This window comes from Musa acuminata, chromosome BXJ2-9, assembly GCF_036884655.1.
Source record: "Musa acuminata AAA Group cultivar baxijiao chromosome BXJ2-9, Cavendish_Baxijiao_AAA, whole genome shotgun sequence".
Taxonomy (NCBI): Eukaryota; Viridiplantae; Streptophyta; class Magnoliopsida; order Zingiberales; family Musaceae; genus Musa; species Musa acuminata.
The window spans coordinates 1617099-1637382 of record NC_088346.1 but is presented as its reverse complement, the minus strand read 5'-3'; the positions used below and the strand labels follow the sequence as shown (position 1 = coordinate 1637382).

The 20284-nt window shown below is 39.1% G+C and overlaps 3 protein-coding genes and 1 pseudogene across 4 annotated transcripts; 2 read left to right on the top strand and 2 right to left on the bottom strand.

Moving 5' to 3' along the window:
• The first annotated feature begins 4117 nt into the window (after positions 1 to 4117).
• LOC135622338 (small ribosomal subunit protein uS11y) lies at positions 4118 to 7239 on the top strand. The gene is made up of 6 exons (XM_065124106.1): positions 4118 to 4250; positions 4505 to 4627; positions 4723 to 4768; positions 6044 to 6129; positions 6204 to 6333; positions 6993 to 7239. Exons 1-6 carry the CDS (start codon positions 4248 to 4250, stop codon positions 7058 to 7060), a joined length of 456 nt encoding a protein of 151 aa, XP_064980178.1. The 5' UTR covers positions 4118 to 4247; the 3' UTR covers positions 7061 to 7239.
• Positions 7240 to 8467: 1228 nt separating this feature from the next.
• Positions 8468 to 9634, bottom strand: LOC135622337 (uncharacterized). The gene has a single exon (XM_065124105.1). The coding sequence runs from the start codon at positions 9597 to 9599 to the stop codon at positions 8721 to 8723; it is 879 nt and encodes a 292-aa protein (XP_064980177.1). The 5' UTR covers positions 9600 to 9634; the 3' UTR covers positions 8468 to 8720.
• Positions 9635 to 11174: 1540 nt separating this feature from the next.
• On the top strand, positions 11175 to 15195 carry LOC103997218 (ADP,ATP carrier protein 1, mitochondrial-like; annotated as a pseudogene). Its single transcript, XR_010491035.1, has 3 exons — positions 11175 to 11668; positions 12857 to 13330; positions 14052 to 15195. The product of XR_010491035.1 is annotated as an ADP,ATP carrier protein 1, mitochondrial-like (transcript).
• Positions 15196 to 15280: 85 nt separating this feature from the next.
• On the bottom strand, positions 15281 to 19444 carry LOC135622336 (glyceraldehyde-3-phosphate dehydrogenase 2, cytosolic-like). Its single transcript, XM_065124103.1, has 12 exons — positions 19331 to 19444; positions 19220 to 19243; positions 18978 to 19078; positions 18321 to 18436; positions 18122 to 18221; positions 17432 to 17578; positions 17281 to 17341; positions 17078 to 17175; positions 16397 to 16539; positions 16019 to 16102; positions 15813 to 15902; positions 15281 to 15719 (listed from the first exon to the last, which is right to left on the bottom strand). Exons 1-12 carry the CDS (start codon positions 19332 to 19334, stop codon positions 15674 to 15676), a joined length of 1014 nt encoding a protein of 337 aa, XP_064980175.1. The 5' UTR covers positions 19335 to 19444; the 3' UTR covers positions 15281 to 15673.
• Between the last annotated feature and the right edge of the window lie 840 nt (positions 19445 to 20284).

The following is a 20284-nucleotide window of genomic DNA, read 5'->3' as shown; positions in this document are numbered from 1 at the left end:
TGTCGTCATTTATTTCAACTGGAAGTCGGAATAATCCATTGCATCAAGTTATATCCTAATAGCCCTTTGTCAAATATTTCGATGCTATGATTTTTTAGGTTGTAAATATACACCGATATCCAATCAATGAGATATATACAATTCTTAAGACATCCAGTTTCATGAGCGGAGACAGAGACACCGCTATTTTTATTGTGTCTCTTATTCAGGAATATTGCTCGATCACCCAAACTCTCCATCTCGATCCATTTTTTGTTCTTCAAATCAAGTCGAAACAGATGGACTTTCGAGACTCCAAAGATGCACACCAACAACAACTCCCCACGAGATTCGACTAAATAAACGTCATTGTTATAAAGATCCATAGGCGGCGGTGGCACGTCCAAATCCTTGCGTTGAAACGGAGCAACTTGGAAACACACAAACTGTCTACTTGAAATCTTTGAATAACGTACAGCATATAATTGCCCTCGGAACATGACGACTGACTTATAATATTTGACTTCCACATTTTCGTCAACGCTCCAAAAGTCGTCTCCGGGCCTCCAAACGAACAAATACTCACCGTTGTGTCCGAGGACGATGCAGTCAGGATTCGTCGGAGCTGATGTCATGTAAAAAGAATAAAAGGATGAGAAGGGGGCAAATGGAAGGTCCAATCGCAGCCGAGAGAATGGATTATACAAAGAGATCGTGACATCCTGTATCACCAGCCAACCATGTAAGACATTATCGATGAAAATACTTTCACCGGAGAAACAAGGAAGTTTGATCTCGAACGATGTATCCTCGTTTACCACACTTCGTAGGATGCAGGAATTGGTGGAACGCATGATGGTGAAAAACCATGGAGTTTTACGTATAGTTGGATCATATTGTGGGGTTGTGACCCTCCATTCCTTGCATGTGGTGCTTAGGCGCATGGCATCCTTGGGGTTCATATGCATCAACACTGATTCCACGAGATCGATGGAAATGTATCTACTGATGCCATTGGCCTTCGTCATCGATGGAAATCATATAGTTGCTGCTAATTATTTACACCACACCTTAGATTCAGAGAAAATTTTAGAAGAATTCAGTATAATCAAATGTAATTGGGTGGAAGATGGAAAAGAAGCACATCTTCGATAGACATGTATGATAGTATTCCATCTTCAATATCCTCACCTGTCAGGTGAGGACAATACATTCCTCCTCGATAGGTGAGGATATATTCCTCCTAATAGTGAATGAAGGAACCATTTAATAATCACGGTATGTTACTTCTTAAAAATGATCATCCTATCAATACCAACCTATATGTCACTTTATCCTCTTCTATCATCATAAACATCGTAGGACTGATCCACATTACGATCACCTTAGGTTGAACTTATCTCGGGTTAGATTTGGTCAACTCTTGTTGATCCGACTTGATTCAACTATGGCCCATCAATCCAATTTTTCTATACAATATTAAATGAATAACTTATCTACTTAATTAAATAAAAATATAAAATTCCTTATGTTGTGTCATAACACAAATAAAATAACAAAGATAAGCAATTAAATTTAATCTAATGCAACATGAACTTAAAAAAGTATTTGACATGCTTTAAATTTATTTAATTCATCTAAAATCAACTATGAATAGAAATGTATAAACTTTTATGAAATTCATAATTTAAGATTAAGGTGATTTAATAACCTGATAAATTCCAAAATTTACTCAATGGATCTCAAAATGCTTTTAATATCTACCTTAAATAATATCCATAATTCATAAAGAATTCGAGGTAATTTGATAATATCGTAAATTCTAAGATCTATATCATGTCTCTTTTCTTTTTCTAAAAAATCTATCATCAAATAATATATGAAATTCATAAAAAATAAGGTAACTTAATAACATTGCAAATTGGCATCATGTATATCAATTTTTTTAAAAAAATAATACCATTAAATAATATCTAAAATTAATAAAGAATTCTAGGTAATTTAAGAACATTATGAATTCTAAAATTTACATCATGCATCTCAATTTTATTTGAAATATGCCATTATATAATATCCAAAATTCATTAAGAATCATATAAATATAAATTAAATATTTTAACTTAAATTAAAGAAATAATGGAGGACTTACAATTCTCCTATGGTGATCATTGTTTTTCCACCCTCTATTCTCCTTGTCTTCAAACTCTTATTGTTCACTACTAAAGTGAATAAGAGAATTCTTCCAACTTAAATAGATGAGTAGAGAAGATGTCAATTAAGGTAAAAACTTTATTTTCTTTTTATTTTCAAATTTAATATTTAATTAAATAATTATATTTATGTAAAAATTCTCATTTAATAATTGAAAAAAAAACTTAAGGGCTGAAAAATAAATTTACATTTTAGGAATACACTTATTAGGAAATAAATTATAGCCATATGGTAAAGTTTTAATTATGAAAATTTTTATTTAGGAAATACAAATAAAATTCAAGTGATTACATTCTTTCGTCTTAAACAATTTTGTTTCTAAATTTAATTTATCTTTTTGAATAAGATGTGGATACTATTCTTGGACATCTTCTTCTCGATACCCAAGTGGCCACATGTATGGCTACTAGTGGATATTCGTATAATTTAATTCCTATGACGTACTCCTTCATTTTCAGTCATAGAAGAGATACGAGTATACATTACATAGATCCCTAATATATTTTGAAAATATCAAGATATTAAATTTGTTACATATGCCTAAGAGTGTTGGGGAGGGCTATAATTGCTAAGAGATAAAATTGATCTTCTATAATATATTAAAAAGATATAGAAATCTTGGTTAGTTATCCTATAAAGTCTGGGTCATGACATTTGATATCAAAACTGACCTGATATTTAGGCATGATGAGAGAACTTAAGTGAAAAAAAACTATCCTTAAATGGAGTCAGAAGGACTCATCATGACATGAGCTACTACTAGGCTATACCTCATAAGTACTATGTTAGGGTTTGATCTAGGTTATGCTATATCTTGACGAGAACATCAAGCCCTTGAGTGATGAAAATTAAAACACCCCAATTAATCCTACGAGCAAAATTAAAATCAACTTATAAAAGTATGATGAGTATATTATTATTAACTTTAATTTAGATATTTTGGCTAGTGATTTGAGTCAAATAAAATTGACAATCCAATTAACCCAATAGGTTTATGACAATTATAAACTTTACATATTTTATAGACGTGAATAAGAATTTAATACTTTTAATATCCTCAAATTTTATATCTTAGATCTCGAGTTTGGATTCTAAATAAATCATAATTTTTATGATTTAAGATAAGTTCTCCTGAATGCCCCGACAAAAAAATCGATTTGATACTTATTGATATTTTCACTATCGATATCTCCATTTCCTTTGGTTATTGTTAAAACTTGCTCAAATATTTATTTTCTAAACTAAGAATTACTATTGATCGGTGTCCAAATCACATTGAATCAAAGTTTATATCAAGCCGATTATGTCAAAAATTGACTTAAACTTACAATATGAACTATCCTCAGAACAGCATCATCGACTTAAACAAGATAAAATCGATCCGAAGTCACCTTAAATCAATCGAACCGGTTTAATTTGGTTCAACTACATAGAGCTAAGCATAGGGAAATGAGTCCACGAGAACTAGACCGTGGGTGTCGAGTCATTGGTGTCGGACTAATTTGGATCATTGTATTGAGGCCACATTGAATCCAAATCACATTTAATCAAGTTTAAAACTGATTATGTCAAAAATTGACTTAAACAACTAACCCCATAATGGCATCATCGACTTAAACAAGATAAAATTGATCCGAAATCACCTTAAATCAATCGAACCAATTTAATTTGGTTCAACATAGGGGAATGAGTCCACGGGAATTAGGCCATGGGTGTCAAGTCGTAGGTGTCGGACCGATTTGGATCGTTGTATTGAGGCCACATCGAGCCAACCTCACTAAATCGTCACCATGGGCGAACCTGATCTAGCCTTGACTTGATCACCCGATATGGCTGACTCGACTCGAGCGCGGTTAAGTTCCAAGCCGGACATTAGCCCAAACCGAGCTGAGCCATCAAAGCCCAACCAACATTGAGCCCATCAGCCGATGAAAGTAACGACATACACGACAAGCACAATCGGAAGCAGCACGATATAAGTGGGACGGCGATTAGGGTTCAAAGTCTTACATCCCTCGACGAACCTTGCCGTCGCCGTCGCCTCTCCCGCTTCAATAATGGTATGTCTTCCGAGTCCTCTACATCTCTTTTCCCTCTTCTATTTTCGATGAAGTGGGGGGTTCTGGATTTTGTTTTTGAAGTTTTGGTTTCTGTAGCAGATTTTGATGGTTTTCCTTAGATCCCTAATCTGTTACGAGCATAGTGTTTGGGGTGAGTTAATGGATTGATTGTTTAGTGGTGTTGCTCTGTTCTTCTCTAGTCTAACAAGAGTAGGATCTAATTGAGTTTATTGTCTATCGTGTGCGATCTGCAGTCTGGCAGAAAGAAGACTAGGGAGCCCAAAGAGGAAAATGTGACGCTTGGGCCGGCTGTACGAGAAGGGGAGCAAGTGTTCGGTGTCGCTCACATCTTTGCATCATTCAATGACACTTTCATTGTGAGATACAATGCCTTATTTTCGAGCTGATGGTTTGCACAAGGCACATGATTTCTAGTGTATCATTAACGGGTTCTGTTTTATCTGGCTTGCAGCATGTTACGGATCTGTCTGGGAGGGAAACACTTGTTCGTATTACAGGTTTCTTTAACTTACCTGCATTTATTTCTGTGGGATGAGATCAGATGAGATTTTCAACCGTTTCCCTAGATTAGCTTGCTGACGTACTTCTTGAGTAACATGAGCTGATTTGAATTTTGAGTAACATTGCTATTTCATGATCGGTAATGTTGTTGAATTGTTGTATTATGTTAGTATGTTGTATTTGCTGCATAAAAAAACCATTCTCGGATAAATTGTGTTGCATGCAAGATGGTAGAATAATAGTTATGGATTTCTTGGCTCTGCTTGAAAGTCAAAAGAAGTGACAATTGAATAGTCATGACCATACAATTGCATGTCTGGCTGTTGGAGGAAAGGATTGATCTAGTAAGGCTGTCATGCAAAAGTTCAGTTGGTTGATTATGTTTGAATTTTCTGATCACTTGATGTAATTTAATGTTGTTTCTTGGTTTTCTATGCATGGCCCTTAAGATCATCCTCCATCACTTTATGGAAGTGTTTTGAGTCATAACCACACAATATGAATGTGTGGTGGCTAAGAGTTCTTTGATACCTTTCCTTATCATTTAATTTCTAGGCACTTTTTGGAGTGGTATTCGATTTTCCTTAAATTGATCACTGGATTTGGGCTACATTTCTTTTTTTTGCTTGATTGTTGTGATTCAGTGGATATCACTTGTTAGTGCACTTGTGAAGTGCTTAATTCATCTAAGGGGGTTACATTTAGTTTGAAATTGAGTATTTCTGAGGTTGTGTAACTAAAACATGTGTATCTTATCAAAGTTAAGTTACGATGTTACTTTCTGAAATGTTCATTTTCATCGTAATTTGATAGGTGAACTGCTTTCCATGGTTTGAAGTGGGCAGTGATTAAGACTTGCTGATTTCATTGTAGGGATTGCTACATACGAAAAAGTCTTTCCCTTTGTTTTTTTTCCTTTGAGGCTGGTACAGTGCATGAATTTGAGTTCTTGGAAAGATAATATTGAGGACCATTAGTGTGGTAAAGTTTCTGGATCTGTAACAATGTGTAGGATATAACATGACCACGATATGACAAATATGCACGGTGTCTGTGGTTTAGACATTAGTGTCTCCGATGATAGGCAATCTTGGATGTCCTTTTGTGTAGCATTCTCTTTTGCATGGGGCGTATCTGGTCACATCTATTATAGGTGTCTGCTATACTTTTTGCTTCTCTCCCTCCTCCCAGTTTCTCCCCTCGTCTGTCATTGACTGTTGTTTTTATCTTGGATAATGTTCTGTAAAATATGGATATCTTGCTATTTACAGGTGGTATGAAGGTTAAAGCTGACAGGGATGAATCATCTCCATATGCAGCCATGCTTGCAGCACAAGATGTTGCACAGAGATGCAAGGTCATTTTCTGGTCATTTGTGCTCATTTTCTGGTCATACTGATATGCTTACTTTTTTTCTGTTATTTCCAATAGGAACTTGGTATTACTGCCTTGCATATTAAGCTGCGAGCTACTGGTGGGAATAAGACGAAAACTCCTGGTCCTGGTGCTCAATCTGCTCTCAGAGCACTTGCTCGCTCTGGAATGAAAATTGGCCGTATTGGTAAGCTCCTATTGTTTTGGTATTTATCATCACTTCTCTCTCTGTTATGTGATACTGTTGGTATATCATTCATTTTGGCACTGCTTTTTGCTACTGTGTTTTTTTTTCCCTAGACATGCTTGTTGCTTCAGTATAGTTTGTGTATTAAATGGCGTTAGTATTGTTCTAATCTTCATAGTTTCAGACATGTTTTACTAATGAGCTAATTAATGCCTGTTTAAAATTTATCTGGCTGAATTACGTTAGATTATTTATTGGTCAGAAAATGTGTTTTGCATGTTTAATGGGCAAAAGTGTTGGTCCATGAGACTTGATTGTCAATTGGTCTGCCAAAAAATCTGGATTAACTATTTGATCATGAAAATGCAATTTGTATTTTAAATGGTCAAATGTGTCAATCTCTAAGGTTCATTATGTTTAGTCAGCAGAGGACCTTGATTAATTTCTTCAATCAAGAAATGCATCTGATGTCTCTGTACATATAGTCATATACACATATCCAAGGCAGCATATTATTTGTCAGGAGGTCTCCGTCTAGAGGTGTGTGTGTTTTTTTTTTCTAATTTAAGATTGGTAGTACTTGAAAGTCCTGTATAAACATTATATATTACACTACTATCTAAATCTGAGTTTCTTTAATGTGTTGTCTCCTACTGCAGAGGATGTAACCCCGATCCCCACAGACAGCACCCGCAGAAAGGGTGGAAGAAGAGGAAGGAGACTGTAGTACATCAGCATATCCCCATTTTTGTTGTCACAAACAGTTCGGTAGTTTCTTCAAGATAAATAGTTTAATCTCGCCTTTATTTAGCTGAGGATATTTCTGAATGCATGTTTCTCACAGTACTGCTTTCCCACTTTTGAGATTTGCATGTTAAATTTATATTGGTTGAAGATTCCTTGTTAGCTTGATGTTGTTACTGTGATTGAGATTACGGGATTATGCTTCGTGAGTTCCAGAACTTGATTCCTTTTGACATGAGTGGGTAATAGTCACAGTATGATTTGTACTAATACTCTTATCGTTCAATATTATTCAATGTCATATTGGATGTTATGCTACTAATTTGGACTGTCTTATAGTTTCAATTACAGGCTTGATTTTTCCATTAAGACTATGATCTTATACAGTAAATAATCTGTTAATGTGTCAATTATATCGAGGGTATGAGTACCCATAGGGATCCACTCCTGATGGGGAGGGGACGAAGGATGTGACCTATATTTTACTAGGTTATGTTATGTGGGTAGAGGTTGGGTTAAGTTTTTGAAAAATCGATTAAAAATCAAATATGAATCGTTTGGATTAATATTTTGATATATTTATATTTAAATATTATTATGATATATAAATTTTACAAATAATATTGTTATTCATAAAAATTGATATTATTAATTAATTTTAATAATTTTTTTAAAAAATAAAATGGATCAATTATGAGAATATGAAAGTTTTGTGAATTTTTGCGGATGAAGTGAAGATGGAGATGAGACGGGATGGGGTTATATAAATTATCTATACTTGTTTATTTTTATAGCATAAGCTCATTTGTGGTTGTAAATAAAGTGGTAAGAAGAGACGTCAACAAGCGGGATATCATTATAATAAATAAAAATTTACAATAACTTAGCTACCGTGCCATCATCACGTCTTCTATCTAGCTGTCCTTGTTTTCCATATTTTTCTTCTTATTTATTCGGCAAGTCGTAGCTTACATAGCAAGTCTTTTCTAGAACAACTCTTACGCATCGTAAACTCTATGTTGTCCGATTACCTACCTAAAATATGCTGTCAAAAATAGAGGACGTCATTTGATTTTTTTACTTATCTGATGTGACATCCTTGCTCTTATTTTCTTTCATATAACAAAACTTGTAGGCCATACAGAAAAAAAGTAATATTTGATTTTAGAAATATACATGTCAGGTGGTAGGGACTAGACTGTGGTTCATGGCCTAGGAAGTCTCCACAAAGTCACTGGCAGCAAGGACAAATTTTATTGTTTGGCATCTTGTGCTGGTTAGCACACTAAGGGGCTTCCACAACATCCTTCTCGATAATAAAATTAGATTTCAATAACAAAGACAAAAACAAGTAACAACACAGGATTGTAAAAGAGATAGAGGCGGGGGAGACGCACAAGAAGACACACACAATTATATTATTATTATGCTCATTTACAATCTCACACACAGTTATATTACTATTATACTAGTTTACAATCTCTCACTAATTCCGCCAATAATAGGGGACTAGAAAAAGCAAACAAAAAATACTCCGGAAAACAGAAACAAAAACAGCATTACGTGCGTGTGGAGGAAACAAAAGCAGAATATTTTCTGCACTAACAATTCTAAAGTCACACGGAGGCGGACCCGTCGGCCAGCTACTCCAGCTGCGCGTCCTCCAGCGATCCAACAGACCGTCGCCTCCCGCACTCAGCCGCCTCCCGATCCAACGGCCTCAGATCCACCCCCCATGACTCCGGCCGCCGCACTGACGCGAACCGCTTCATCGCCGCAAGCCCCGGCGGCTCCATCGCCGGCTCCCCTGTGGTCCTCCTCTCCGCCGCTGTCTTCGCTGGTGAATCCCCCTTCGTGGTCTGCCTCGTAACGCTTCCGGCCTGCCGCTCCCCGTCGCCGCAGCAGATCACCGCCGATAGACTCGCCCAGCACCCAGAGGACTCCACCCTCCCAACCTTCTCCTCCTCCTCACTCGGCGATAGACGGCGCTGCCTCCGGCACCGGTCCCGCTCCCTTTCGGACAGGACCTTCCCGATGCAAGACACCTTGGGCGACCCCGGGTCTTCGTCGGGAACAGCGGACTTGCGCCGTCCGCCACCGTCGCCTCCGGGGCGAGGGAGCTTCTTGGGGAAGATGCGGCCGTTGGCGGGGCGACGGACGCTACGGCCGAGGTAGCCGGAGTGGTGTTGGATCTTGCCGGGGATGCCGATGATGGGGGGCTTGGACTGGAGGCCACCGGATAAGCGCTGCGAGCTGGATCGGGGCTTGTAGTTAGGTTTGGCGTGCTGCTGCTGCTGCTGCGCCTGCGCCTTGGGGTTTGTGTTCCCTTTGGTTGAGTCGTCGCGCTCGTAAACGGCGCCGCCGCCCACCTCGCCCCAGAACAGGTCGCGGCCGCTGCCGACCCGCACCACCATCGACTCCGGCGGGGGCAGCTGCGGTGCTTCGATCTGGGTTTCGCAGGCCACCTTGGTGTCGGCGCCGCCACCGCAAACGAGGGTTTCGAAGTCTTTCATTTTCGGCATTCAAACAAGACTTCGAAGAGTCAACAACGAGCAGAAGAAGATACGTGGGAGAGAGGAAGTGGCATCGAGAGGGAGTTTTAAAGCCTTCAAGGCTACATCGGTAAATTCCTTATCAAAGCCTCAACTTTATTATTTTCGATGAATTTAGATAGAAATATAGGTTTGTTAATTGAATTTAGGTTTTGATTCGGAAATTGAATGCACGGCCAATTAATCAAGTTCATAATTACAATTCATTGAGCACCCAACCAACGGATGGGAATTCGATTTGGGATGGATCCACTTTCATACCTCCAACAAGTGCATCAGACACCTTCTATTGTTTTCTGGTGGAAATAATAATTTCTAAGCGGTTGGGAAATTTAAACTCAATAATTACTCCTCGAAGAGTCTTTTGCATCACGTTGGGTGTATATTACGATGGCGACGTGATTAGTTTTCTTTTGATTGTTGCACTGCCAACCAAGCTTATGCATCATGTGATGGTGTCGTCCGTTTAGGAGTTTGGTGATGCAACTTGCTTTGACTATGATGGCTATGATAACAATGGAAGATTCAGGTCGGATTAGCTCCCTAATTCGAATTAACAATAGCTTTGGTAACGAAGTGATTGCAAATGTTATGGTGCATTTCAATCGGAAATTAATTCCATAATAGAAAGATGGCAACAACGATGGTAGTCAAAGGACGATGCAACGTTGAAATAGATCACAAACAAAGAGAACAGTCCTGTCATTCGTTCCCCATATAGGGCTGCCTTCTTTCTTTCCCTCTCTCTCTCTCTCTCTCTCGCTCATTGAGGCTACTGCAAGTAGAAGGCGAAGAAGGAGAGGACGGCGGCCCCGACGGCGGCTCCAACAGCGGGGGTGACCGCGAAGGAGGCGCTGGCGGGGCCGGGAGCCGGGGCCTCGGCTGCAAGGGCGGTGGTGGCCGACGCGGCGGCAACGAGGACGGCACAGGCGATCTTTCCCATCTCCATTGCTGACGACGGTGGCCTTGGAGCTACGGCAGAGATGGTAGCGAGAGAGAAAGAGAAACTTATTTGGGGTGGCTTGTTTCTCCTCCTGTGCAGGCCTGAGGAGGAATGTGGGATGGGAAGGAGGGTTTTATAGCGTGTTTCAGTTGCCGGGATGGATAGTCGGAGATGCTACCTCAAAGCTTGGTGGTTGCGAGGAGCGTTTTACGTGCGTGGGAATCGGTCGTTTGGCCAACGTTGTTGACCTGTTCCAGTTGTGGCATGAGGTTTTTGGTGATGTGTGGTTAATATTATAAATATTCATATTTTGTGCATGTACATTTATTTTTATTTTTATTATATTAAATAACGTACATGAGGTTAGATTTAAATCTCAAATCTATTACTCAATACTATTTTTACCGTGCTATTTTTTTGGAAAAAAAAGTATCTTGAGTTTTGTATTCTGCCCTATTTTGGTCTTGAGAGGCACTTTTTAAAGCTTTTCTTGACTTAAATAATCTTTTGAGTAAAAGAAAATTGATATTCGAAATATTTATTATTATTATTCTCATTTCTGATCTCTCTCTCTCTCTCTCTCTCTCTCCTCTCCAGTAAAGCCGTTTCGGCCGGTTCGCCTGAATTGCGATAGAGATTCGCCACGCTTCAGTAGGTAGCGGCGTTCGGTCACGTGGCCGGCACGCCGGTGGAAGTATGCCTCCGACGACCTTTTTGAATGTCGTCACTGCCGCCTTCCTTCACTGATCGGGTCCCATTTGCGTATAGGAGGTACACAGTAGTCGGTATACGAACGGGTCAACAAGCACGACTTGGTTGTAATTTTTTTTTTACTCCGCCACGTGCACCTTCGAAATATATGGTCCAAATTACAAAGAATCAAGCTCCGCCGCTCATCATATTGCTCGTCGGTACTTTGATGAGATCCAACGGTCAATATATCAAGTCCCGCTGACGATGGTTTGCACGTTAACAGAAAGCCCTTCGATACAGCACAGGAGTCGCTTCACCGCTCCACTCTCTCTCTCTCTCTCGTCGTTGCGTTTCCAACGCATCTCGCCTTGTCTCCGAGAAAAGAGGGAGACGCTTCGGAAGGGTAAAACCCTACTTCCATATGAACTCTTTCTTGATTTCTAAGAATATGAATCTATTTTAAAAGCCTTGTCGTTTATGTGATTGCTGATCATGTATCTGAGTGGATCGATCGATTCTTGTCTTCCATCTTTCTATTTTCGAGTCTTTTTGAAGATATTTAGAAGTGTGCTCTCTACTAAGTTTCTTTGATTAAGCGATCCGTTTGGTGGATATCTATTTCTTTCTCCATATCGTTATCGCGCTTTCCATTTCCTCGTTCATACTTCGATCGATTTAGGGTTGGGAATCTTGTTTTAAGACATGGATATGGTGGGTATGACTGTTGATTTGGTTGTCCTGCAAACTGTTAGATCAGGTAGATCTGCAATGGTTTTAAGGGTGATTTCGTTCTATATACTTGATTTCGTGTACGAATCCCATCTGCTCTCTTTTGCTGTAATCCTTGTTGGCAAATTCCGTCCTCGATAGCTTTCGAGGTGGTTGACCTCTCAGGGTGACTTGGAGGTTTTAGATCTTGCAGCTTGTAGCTTCTCATCTCATCACGATACCTATTTTGATTTATAACTTGCGGTTTTTATGTGGCTAAATTTATAATACATAGTTGAGATTGTTGGGGATGATATTATTACCCATATTACCTTGTCAAGGGTGCCTGTTGGGTATTCGTGATTGCAGTTTTGGCTTCATTTGCTCAGATCTCTAAAGAATATCCACCTTTTCATCTATGAGTTATAAATTAATAGAGATGCATGAAGCCAACGCAAAATCTGCCAGCTGCATCTTCATTGACCCATTGATTTTTTCAGAATACAAAGATAACAGAGCTGTAGCAGTAGTTGGAGCAAAGTTTTGTTGTTTAATGATCAACTAGTAATTAGACTTTGTGTTCCGTGATCATAACATTTCAGTTGGAACTAACAATAGAGTTTGCTTTTATGATGATTTATTCCTTCTATTTTGTTCATGCTATTACATTTTGTATGTCCTGTAATGCACATTGTTTGTTCATATTACTTTTTCCTACCTCACCGCTTCCGTAGACATGTTAATTCTTTGAAGGAATACTACGACTTGGTAATTGCACATGCTTTGAGGTAATATGGCAGTGACCATATGTTATATTTATCTTAGTAATGTTGCTTGAATCTCAAAATATCTTCTGCAGAACTTCATAGTGGTTGTTTTGTAGGTCATTTTATCGGCATGCCATGGCTGATCAAGTTAATCACCCAACCGTAATGCAGAAAGTTGCCAGCCCATTCCCCCTCAGGTCCAGATTTTCTCGAGGTCCACAAGCTTTGAACTGCAGCCTGTGTAGCCACTCTTTGTATGAGAGATGTTTCACAACAGTAAATTACACAGATGAGGGAGTTCAGAAACCATCTATGGCAGTGTACAGTGGTAACTATTAGCTACCCATTGTCACTCTACCTCACCTGTGTTTGCCCATGTGGCTGCGGAAAAGGCTTTTCAAGCTTTGCTATTGATTTCCTCATAGGGGGTGTTTCTGCTGCAGTCTCCAAAACGGTAACTGCTGATCGAAAATTAGGATGAGATGATCAAAGAAATAACAGACTGCTTTGCCTTAACGATTAAGGATGAAGGTGCTTTGTCTCTATGGAGAGGGAACGCAGCTAATGTCATTCGTTATTTTCCCACTCAGGTAAACTTATAGGTGTTTGTGTTACACATTTATTCAATTTAATCCCAGAATTTCTTCATACAAAAATCACCATGAAGGCATGTTGGATTGTCAAGTTTCAGTTTGCACCTGCTTCTTTAAATGTCTGGTTGCTAACAGGCTGGATTTGGCTTTGTTTTCATGGCCTTTTAACTACTTTGATATTGTTCTTTTGCTCAGAAACTCTTCTTGTACTATAGATCATGTTTTGTCTAAATATCAAAACTTATGTTGCGAACATAGATAAGCCATCATCAAACAGTGATTTCAGTGTTAGTCTCAGATATTGATCTGTAATCTAGTTTGTCAGCATAGTGGTGGTAACTAAAATTGCTGAATCCGTGTGACCATCAAACTTCATGCTGCTTGGTCTTGGCTTCTTATGCATGACCTACTTATTGGAATGATTTCTGTTGTCTACAAGCAGTTGTTACAATGTGGAAATGGAGCATCAGTTGGTTAAATTAACCAGTCACCAGTTGGTTCAATTTACCCATAGTTATCATGTTTTATGATAATTTGTACAAAAAAGAATGTACAATTTTTGCAGTCACATTATATATATTAAACAAATGGCATTATTTATAGTTTGATTTATAGTTTCACTTTCCGGAATACCAATTGCCCTTCTTACCGTTTTGCTTATTGTGCTTTTTCCCCCCTTTAGCTCCACTTACTGATAAAATGAGTTTATCGCTTCCAGGCTCTGAACTTTACCTTCAAGGATTCCTTCAAAAGGATGTTTAATTTTAAGAAAGACAAAGATGGACACTGGAAATGGTTTGCTGGCAATCTTGCTTCAGGTGGTGCTCTGCTGGTGCTCGTTCACTGGTTTTAGTACTCTCTGGACTATGCTCGGACGCATTTGGCAAATGATGCAAAGGCAGCGAAGAAGGGCGGGGAAAGGCAATTCAACGGTCTTGGTGATGTTTACCGGAAGACCCAGCAGTTGGATTTGGCATTGCTGGACTTTAGAAAGGATTTAATATTTCATGCGTTGGGATTATGGTCTATCGTGGTCTTTACTTTGGGATGCAGTTGACTCTTCGAAGCCAGTAGTCCTCACTGGAAATCAACAGGTAAATTTTGGCTTACCGTGCAAATTATACTTGCTTCATATTCTACTACATTATTTGGTGAAAGATTTGATGTACTTTCCTGGATCTTGGTTTCTGAATTTTATAAGATAATCTTAATAGAGGTAATACTGGCTTAACTAACGGAAGTCTTTGGTTCCAATATTGTTTGATAGTTCTTATTGGATAGGCACTAAACTTTTTACAAGTACTTCAACTGGACTTGTAGGCTTTGTATCTACAGATTGGAAGAAATATGGATGACTTGCAATAGACATATTGCATGTTATGATACGTTAATCTCTGTCACCATCAGCCCTGATTGCAGGATATTGTTGTGGTTGATCACCAACGGAGCTAGCCTTGTATCTTTATCCTATTGACACGGGATGGAGAAGAATGATTATCCTGTTGACACGGGAAGGAGAAGAATGATTATCCTGTTGACACGGGAAGGAGAAGAATGATGATGGCCTCGGAAGAAGCTGTCTAGTACAAGATCTCTCTCGACGCTCTCACCCAAATTGTCAAGAACGAGGGGGCAAGTCCCCGTTCCAGGGTGCCGGTGTGCTCGCTGACTACGACAAGATGCAGCTGATCGTCTTTGGGAAGAAATGGTTTTGTTCTCTGAAACCATGATTTATGTATGCTGTTATGATTTATGTATGCTGCTTTCGTGAAGTTGCGGTGATGGCAGAGAAATGTCATGTACTCTGAGGATCTTTACTACAGACATTGTTAACAGAGATTTAACTACTCTGTTCTTCTTTCTGCATTGTGTTATTCTTCTTCACTGCACTTTGGCTTGGCAAACATTTGTCAAAAAGATAAAAAAGACTCTAATCGGTTCAAAGGCTTAATAAAAAAACTTCATATAAACTGTAGAAAATAGAGACCATGAGTGGACTGAAAACACAACTTGGAAACATGTAAAACACAACTAGCCCACGGACCGAGCACAAGTTCTCGACCGCAAGGCTAATCACCCTCACCTCAGTCTAAAGAAACAGTAGCAGCTAATTACCAGAAGCTAAAACATGGTGCAAGAAGCCTGGTGATTCCGGCTATACCAATCACAACCAGTAGAAAAAACGATCCTCCAGATTCGATCCACGCGAGTCTCCACTAAGACAAAGATCAATCGCGTCACACAACCATCCCGAGTCCAATCACACGGTAATTATTTTGAAAGAAAACATAAACCACAAACAAGTCGACACCAGCAGATAGTCGGTTAAGCAAGTAAATTTCACTTGGTGGTAGCCATGTGACGGATCAGATCAACCACACGCGAGCTGTAAAATTAAAAAAGAAATAACAATAATTTAAAAGACAGTAAGAGGAGAAGTCCACCAAAAATAACTAAGATACACAAGTTTTTAAATTACCTGTAACCCCATTCATTATCGTACCAAGCCACGAGCTTAACAAAATGTTCATTCAAAGAAATCCCAGCTTTGGCGTCAAAAATGCTCGACCTGTTTGAACGATTCAAATTAAACAGAATAAAAAGCAGCTGCAACAGGGAGTACTCTCAGCAACCATGAGTGTTCATATACTAAATTCTTTGTGATATATACACATAAGACAGCACCTGTTATCGCCAACAAAGTCCATCGAAACCAAGTCCTCATCAACATAACCCAAGATTCCTTTCAGCTTGCCCTCGGATTCTTCCCTATCATTAATGATTAAGTGAGACTAGAATAATGCAAGATATACATATAAGGAACTCCCACCATCAGAACAAATTACACCACCGCCCAAGTCTTCTGGCATCAAAACACTATACCTGAGGTCTCTGACACCGTACATAAGCCACACGGACTAGAATAAGAGATCGAGCATAGCAAGTATTCCTATTAATGAGAGAATATATCTAAACTCTGATATCATGCATATGATAACAATATGCTTGAACTATTTAATGTTCTAGAATTGGTATCTACAGAACAATATTCAGAATACATACTTGATCGCTGCTTTTATCTGATCGTATGTTGCAGCCTTCTCAATCCTAACAGTGAGATCCACCACAGAGACATTCACAGTAGGAACACGGAAAGCCATCCCCGTCAGTTTCCCATTCAAAGCAGGGAGAACTTTCCCAACAGCCTAGACAATCACGAAAACACAGAACTGCAAGTGAAGCCACTGATGAACCAAAAAATGAGACATTAAGCTTTAATCAAATAAAAAATAAAATGATTCATCCACGATCCGATTCAAACCCAGGATGCAAGCTATAATATTCGAGGATAATAAAAAATTAAATTATTATTTACATCTATAAAACTTATATAATTTATAATCATTCAACACATTATTCAGATGATTCATCTCCACACAACAAGGCCAACTCAAAAATCGTAATATATATGATGAGAAATGAGGCCTTTAAATGGCATTTAATGTTTCCAAAACTTGCTCAAACACTACAGATATGGAAATATGGAATGTCATGTATGAAGTCATGATCAAACTAGAAGAAGTTCAAACATTTTTTAAGCATTATTCAAACAAGACAGAAGGATAGGAGACATACATATTTGAAGAATCAAACAAAGATGACCCCAGCTAATGGGGGGGTGACTGACAACTAAACTCTGTTTTGAGAGGGGATTAACATTGACAGAGTAACATATGAGCATACCTTGGCAGCTCCAGTGCTACTCGGTATGATGTTAAAACTAGCTGCCCTTCCACCCCTCCAGTCCTTGCTAGAGGGTCCATCAACAGTCTTTTGGGTAGCTAAAAACAAAGGAAAAGAAAATAGAACAAAAAAAAACCATTGAGCATAAAAATTGAGTTATAAAAAAAGAACAAAAGTGATACTATGTTTCACAAAAAAATTACCAGTAATTGCGTGTACTGTGGTCATCAACCCCTCAATGATACCAAATCTATCATGGACAACCTGCGATGATCAAGACATACATAAGATGAGCTCTATTTCTAAAAGGCTTCACGTTCTTTAAGGTATACTATATATGAAGGCAAATGAGACCTTAGCTAGGGGAGCCAGGCAGTTAGTGGTGCAGCTGGCATTGGAGACTATGTCAATATCCGGCTTGTACTCATGCTCGTTCACGCCCACCACAAACATGGGAGCATCTTTGCTAGGAGCACTGATGATCACCTTCTTTGCACCACCCTATGATTATGAAAAGCAATCAGATAAGGATAAGAAACGGAAGGGTAAAGAGAAGATATTTTCTCAATCTCAAAATAGTAAGTTGAAGCTTGTAAAATATCCATCACAAGTTAATGAATATTTCGCATGACAGAGATTAAGGCTGCAATTTGTGGGCGATAGCTAAATGAACTAAGATTCATCACCTAATAGCAAAATTGAATCGAGTTTCCTGTTCATTTTAGATTGGTCATCAAGTGCCATCATGACACCAACTCTGACATCAAGGCAAAGTTAAAATAAGTTTGATCCACCTTCCTTATCCGATAGATGCAAATTACTTTTCAGGTTGATAATCCAACGCTAGCATGAAAAATATGTACTGATAATTAATTGCATTAAATTTCTTTTCTTTGGACATTTAAGTCGAATAAACGTTCACTATTGGAACTGGAATTAAAGAATGCACAAAAGCAAGTAAAACATCAGTGTAAACTTCCATCAGTATGATAGCAAAACCAAATGAGAGAATATCATCAGAAAAAACATTCTAATAGAGATGACCTTCAAATGTGCAGCAGCCTTGTCCTTGTCAGTGAAAACTCCAGTTGACTCAACAACATACTCAGCACCAGTCTCACCCCATGGGATCTCCTCAGGGTTCCTTGAGGAACCAATTATAGTAAGTTCAAGTACCCTCCAAAAGATATGAAGTATAGAGTTTGATCACTATCAGGAAAAAGAAGACTGAAATCCAACCTACCGAAGTCCAAAAACAGTGACTTCCTTTTCACCAAAGAGAAGTGTCTTGGAATCCTTAACCTTCACATCGTGGTGTTTCCATTGACCATGCACGGTGTCATACTTAAACATGTACGTCTGCGAAGCCATAAACAGTGAGCAACTCAATCCAACCGGAAGATGCTATAAAACACAAGATCTAGCGATAAGTTTGAGCAAACCAAGTACTCAGCAAATTGCAACCGGAGGAACAATATGAGGGAACATTTGATAGGATTTTCTTTTCTGAACGTGTGAATTTATGTGCGCACAAAGATCATAAACTGCATCGGTGAAGTCAGGAATAACAAATAGGCAATCTCAACACCGGAGGCCATGTTCTTGTAGAGATGGGCCACCAAATAAGTGACTCGATCTGACTAGAGAAGTTGTATAATTTTAACTCCTAATGGCATGGTCGTCGATTCTTCTTGCCACTTAGATGAGCAAGGAAGTTCCATCTTCTCCATAAGTGACCACAAGGGTTCCGAGTGTTCACGAAACATGTCTCTTCTGAATCTGAGCAAACAAGTCAGGCTTACTCTTGGACATATAGTCAATCCATTAGCAGATAGCTTGTTTTGTATGGATCCTTAAGGCTTCAAGTAAGAACGGAATAGAGAGGCGAGGAGCGTCTTACCATGTAATCGGTGGTGATGAAAGGATCGTTAACAGCGACGAGCTCCACGTCGCTGCTCTGGAGAGCCACTCTCGCCACCAATCGCCCGATCCTTCCGAACCCTACGATATTACAAATCAACGTATATCGATAAAGCATCGCTCCATTTACAAACCAAAAAAACCCTAAAAATCATCACCGATACTTCAAAGAAACATCCCTCTAAGGAGATACAAGGAAGACAGAGGGCAAGAGAAGCGCACCATTGATCCCGATCTTGATCTTGCCTACAAATCCGAACCAACAAATAAGATCACAAGACAAATAGAAGACTAACAAGATGAACGATGTGAAGGGGAGAAAGACTGCTTTACCCATCACGATCAGAAACTAGAGCGAAGTCGAAATGCTATCGAGGAGAACGGCGAGAAGAGAATTCGAGTTCGAGAAACAGGCCAGGGGTTTGTCCTTATATAGGGGAAGCCAAGGTGGGTGATGGAAATATACGACGAGCAACCATTCCACCCGCCCAAATACCCAGCGACATGGATTGGGAGCAGTCTCGGTCCCACATCGTGGCGAACCGGTACTATTGGTGATGGCAAATCGCTTTTTCTTGGCTCTCCTAACGCTTCGATGTGCCCGAGGACCGTTAACGAGCCGGTCAAAACGGCACATGGCATCGAAAGTAGGATAGCCTGGTGCCACGTTTCAACGCGCAATGGCGGGAAGCCGCATGGGGTCCAAGTGGAGCTTGCCATCACGTGACATGGGTTATTGGGGGCTCGAGTCACGTGGGCATCGAGAATGTTACGCCCCAAGATTTATTATTATTATTATTATTATTATTATTATTATTATTATTATTATTATCTGAGAGTGGGAAAGAAGAAAGATAAAGTGTGACTTGGCACGTAAGGTTTCTGGAACATAGGCCAATGTCTCTGGAAGAAAGAAGAAAAGGAACACAAGGATGAAGACGTGCTTTTGGCTCTTCTTCACTGAGAAGGTAGGAAATTATTGTGTTCCAAAAACATAATAAATTCAAATAATTAAATAATAAAAACATGAAGGAACGTGTTTTCAAAAGCCCGGTTAGAATATGTTATTTAGTACTCGAAAAATTAGGAACATTGCATGGCCTCCATCACGCATCCATGCAGGTTTGATTCACATATTGAGTTATATAAAGGCTTTATGGCTGTACAACCATTGATTTGAACTTAATTATTTTGAGACAGCGGTCGACGTGAGAGAACCGCGAAGCATACATGACTTCCAGAAGATAGTACTTAATTATGATAACACAATACTTTAAAATATGATAC

Bases quoted from the DNA above. Each gene is read 5' to 3' on its own strand.
- LOC135622338 (XM_065124106.1), top strand. The intron at 4,769-6,043 runs GTTTCTTTAACT...TGCTATTTACAG, and splicing joins AACACTTGTTCGTATTACAG to GTGGTATGAAGGTTAAAGCT. The intron at 6,130-6,203 runs GTCATTTTCTGG...TATTTCCAATAG, and splicing joins ATGTTGCACAGAGATGCAAG to GAACTTGGTATTACTGCCTT.
- LOC135622336 (XM_065124103.1), bottom strand. The intron at 18,437-18,977 runs GTAAGACGCTCC...ATGGCTTCGCAG, and splicing joins TCATCACCACCGATTACATG to ACGTACATGTTTAAGTATGA. The intron at 17,579-18,121 runs GTCATCTCTATT...TCATAATCATAG, and splicing joins AGGCTGCTGCACATTTGAAG to GGTGGTGCAAAGAAGGTGAT.
- LOC135622337 (XM_065124105.1), bottom strand. From the start codon at position 9,599: ATGCCGAAAATGAAAGACTTCGAAACCCTCGTTTGCGGTGGCGGCGCC.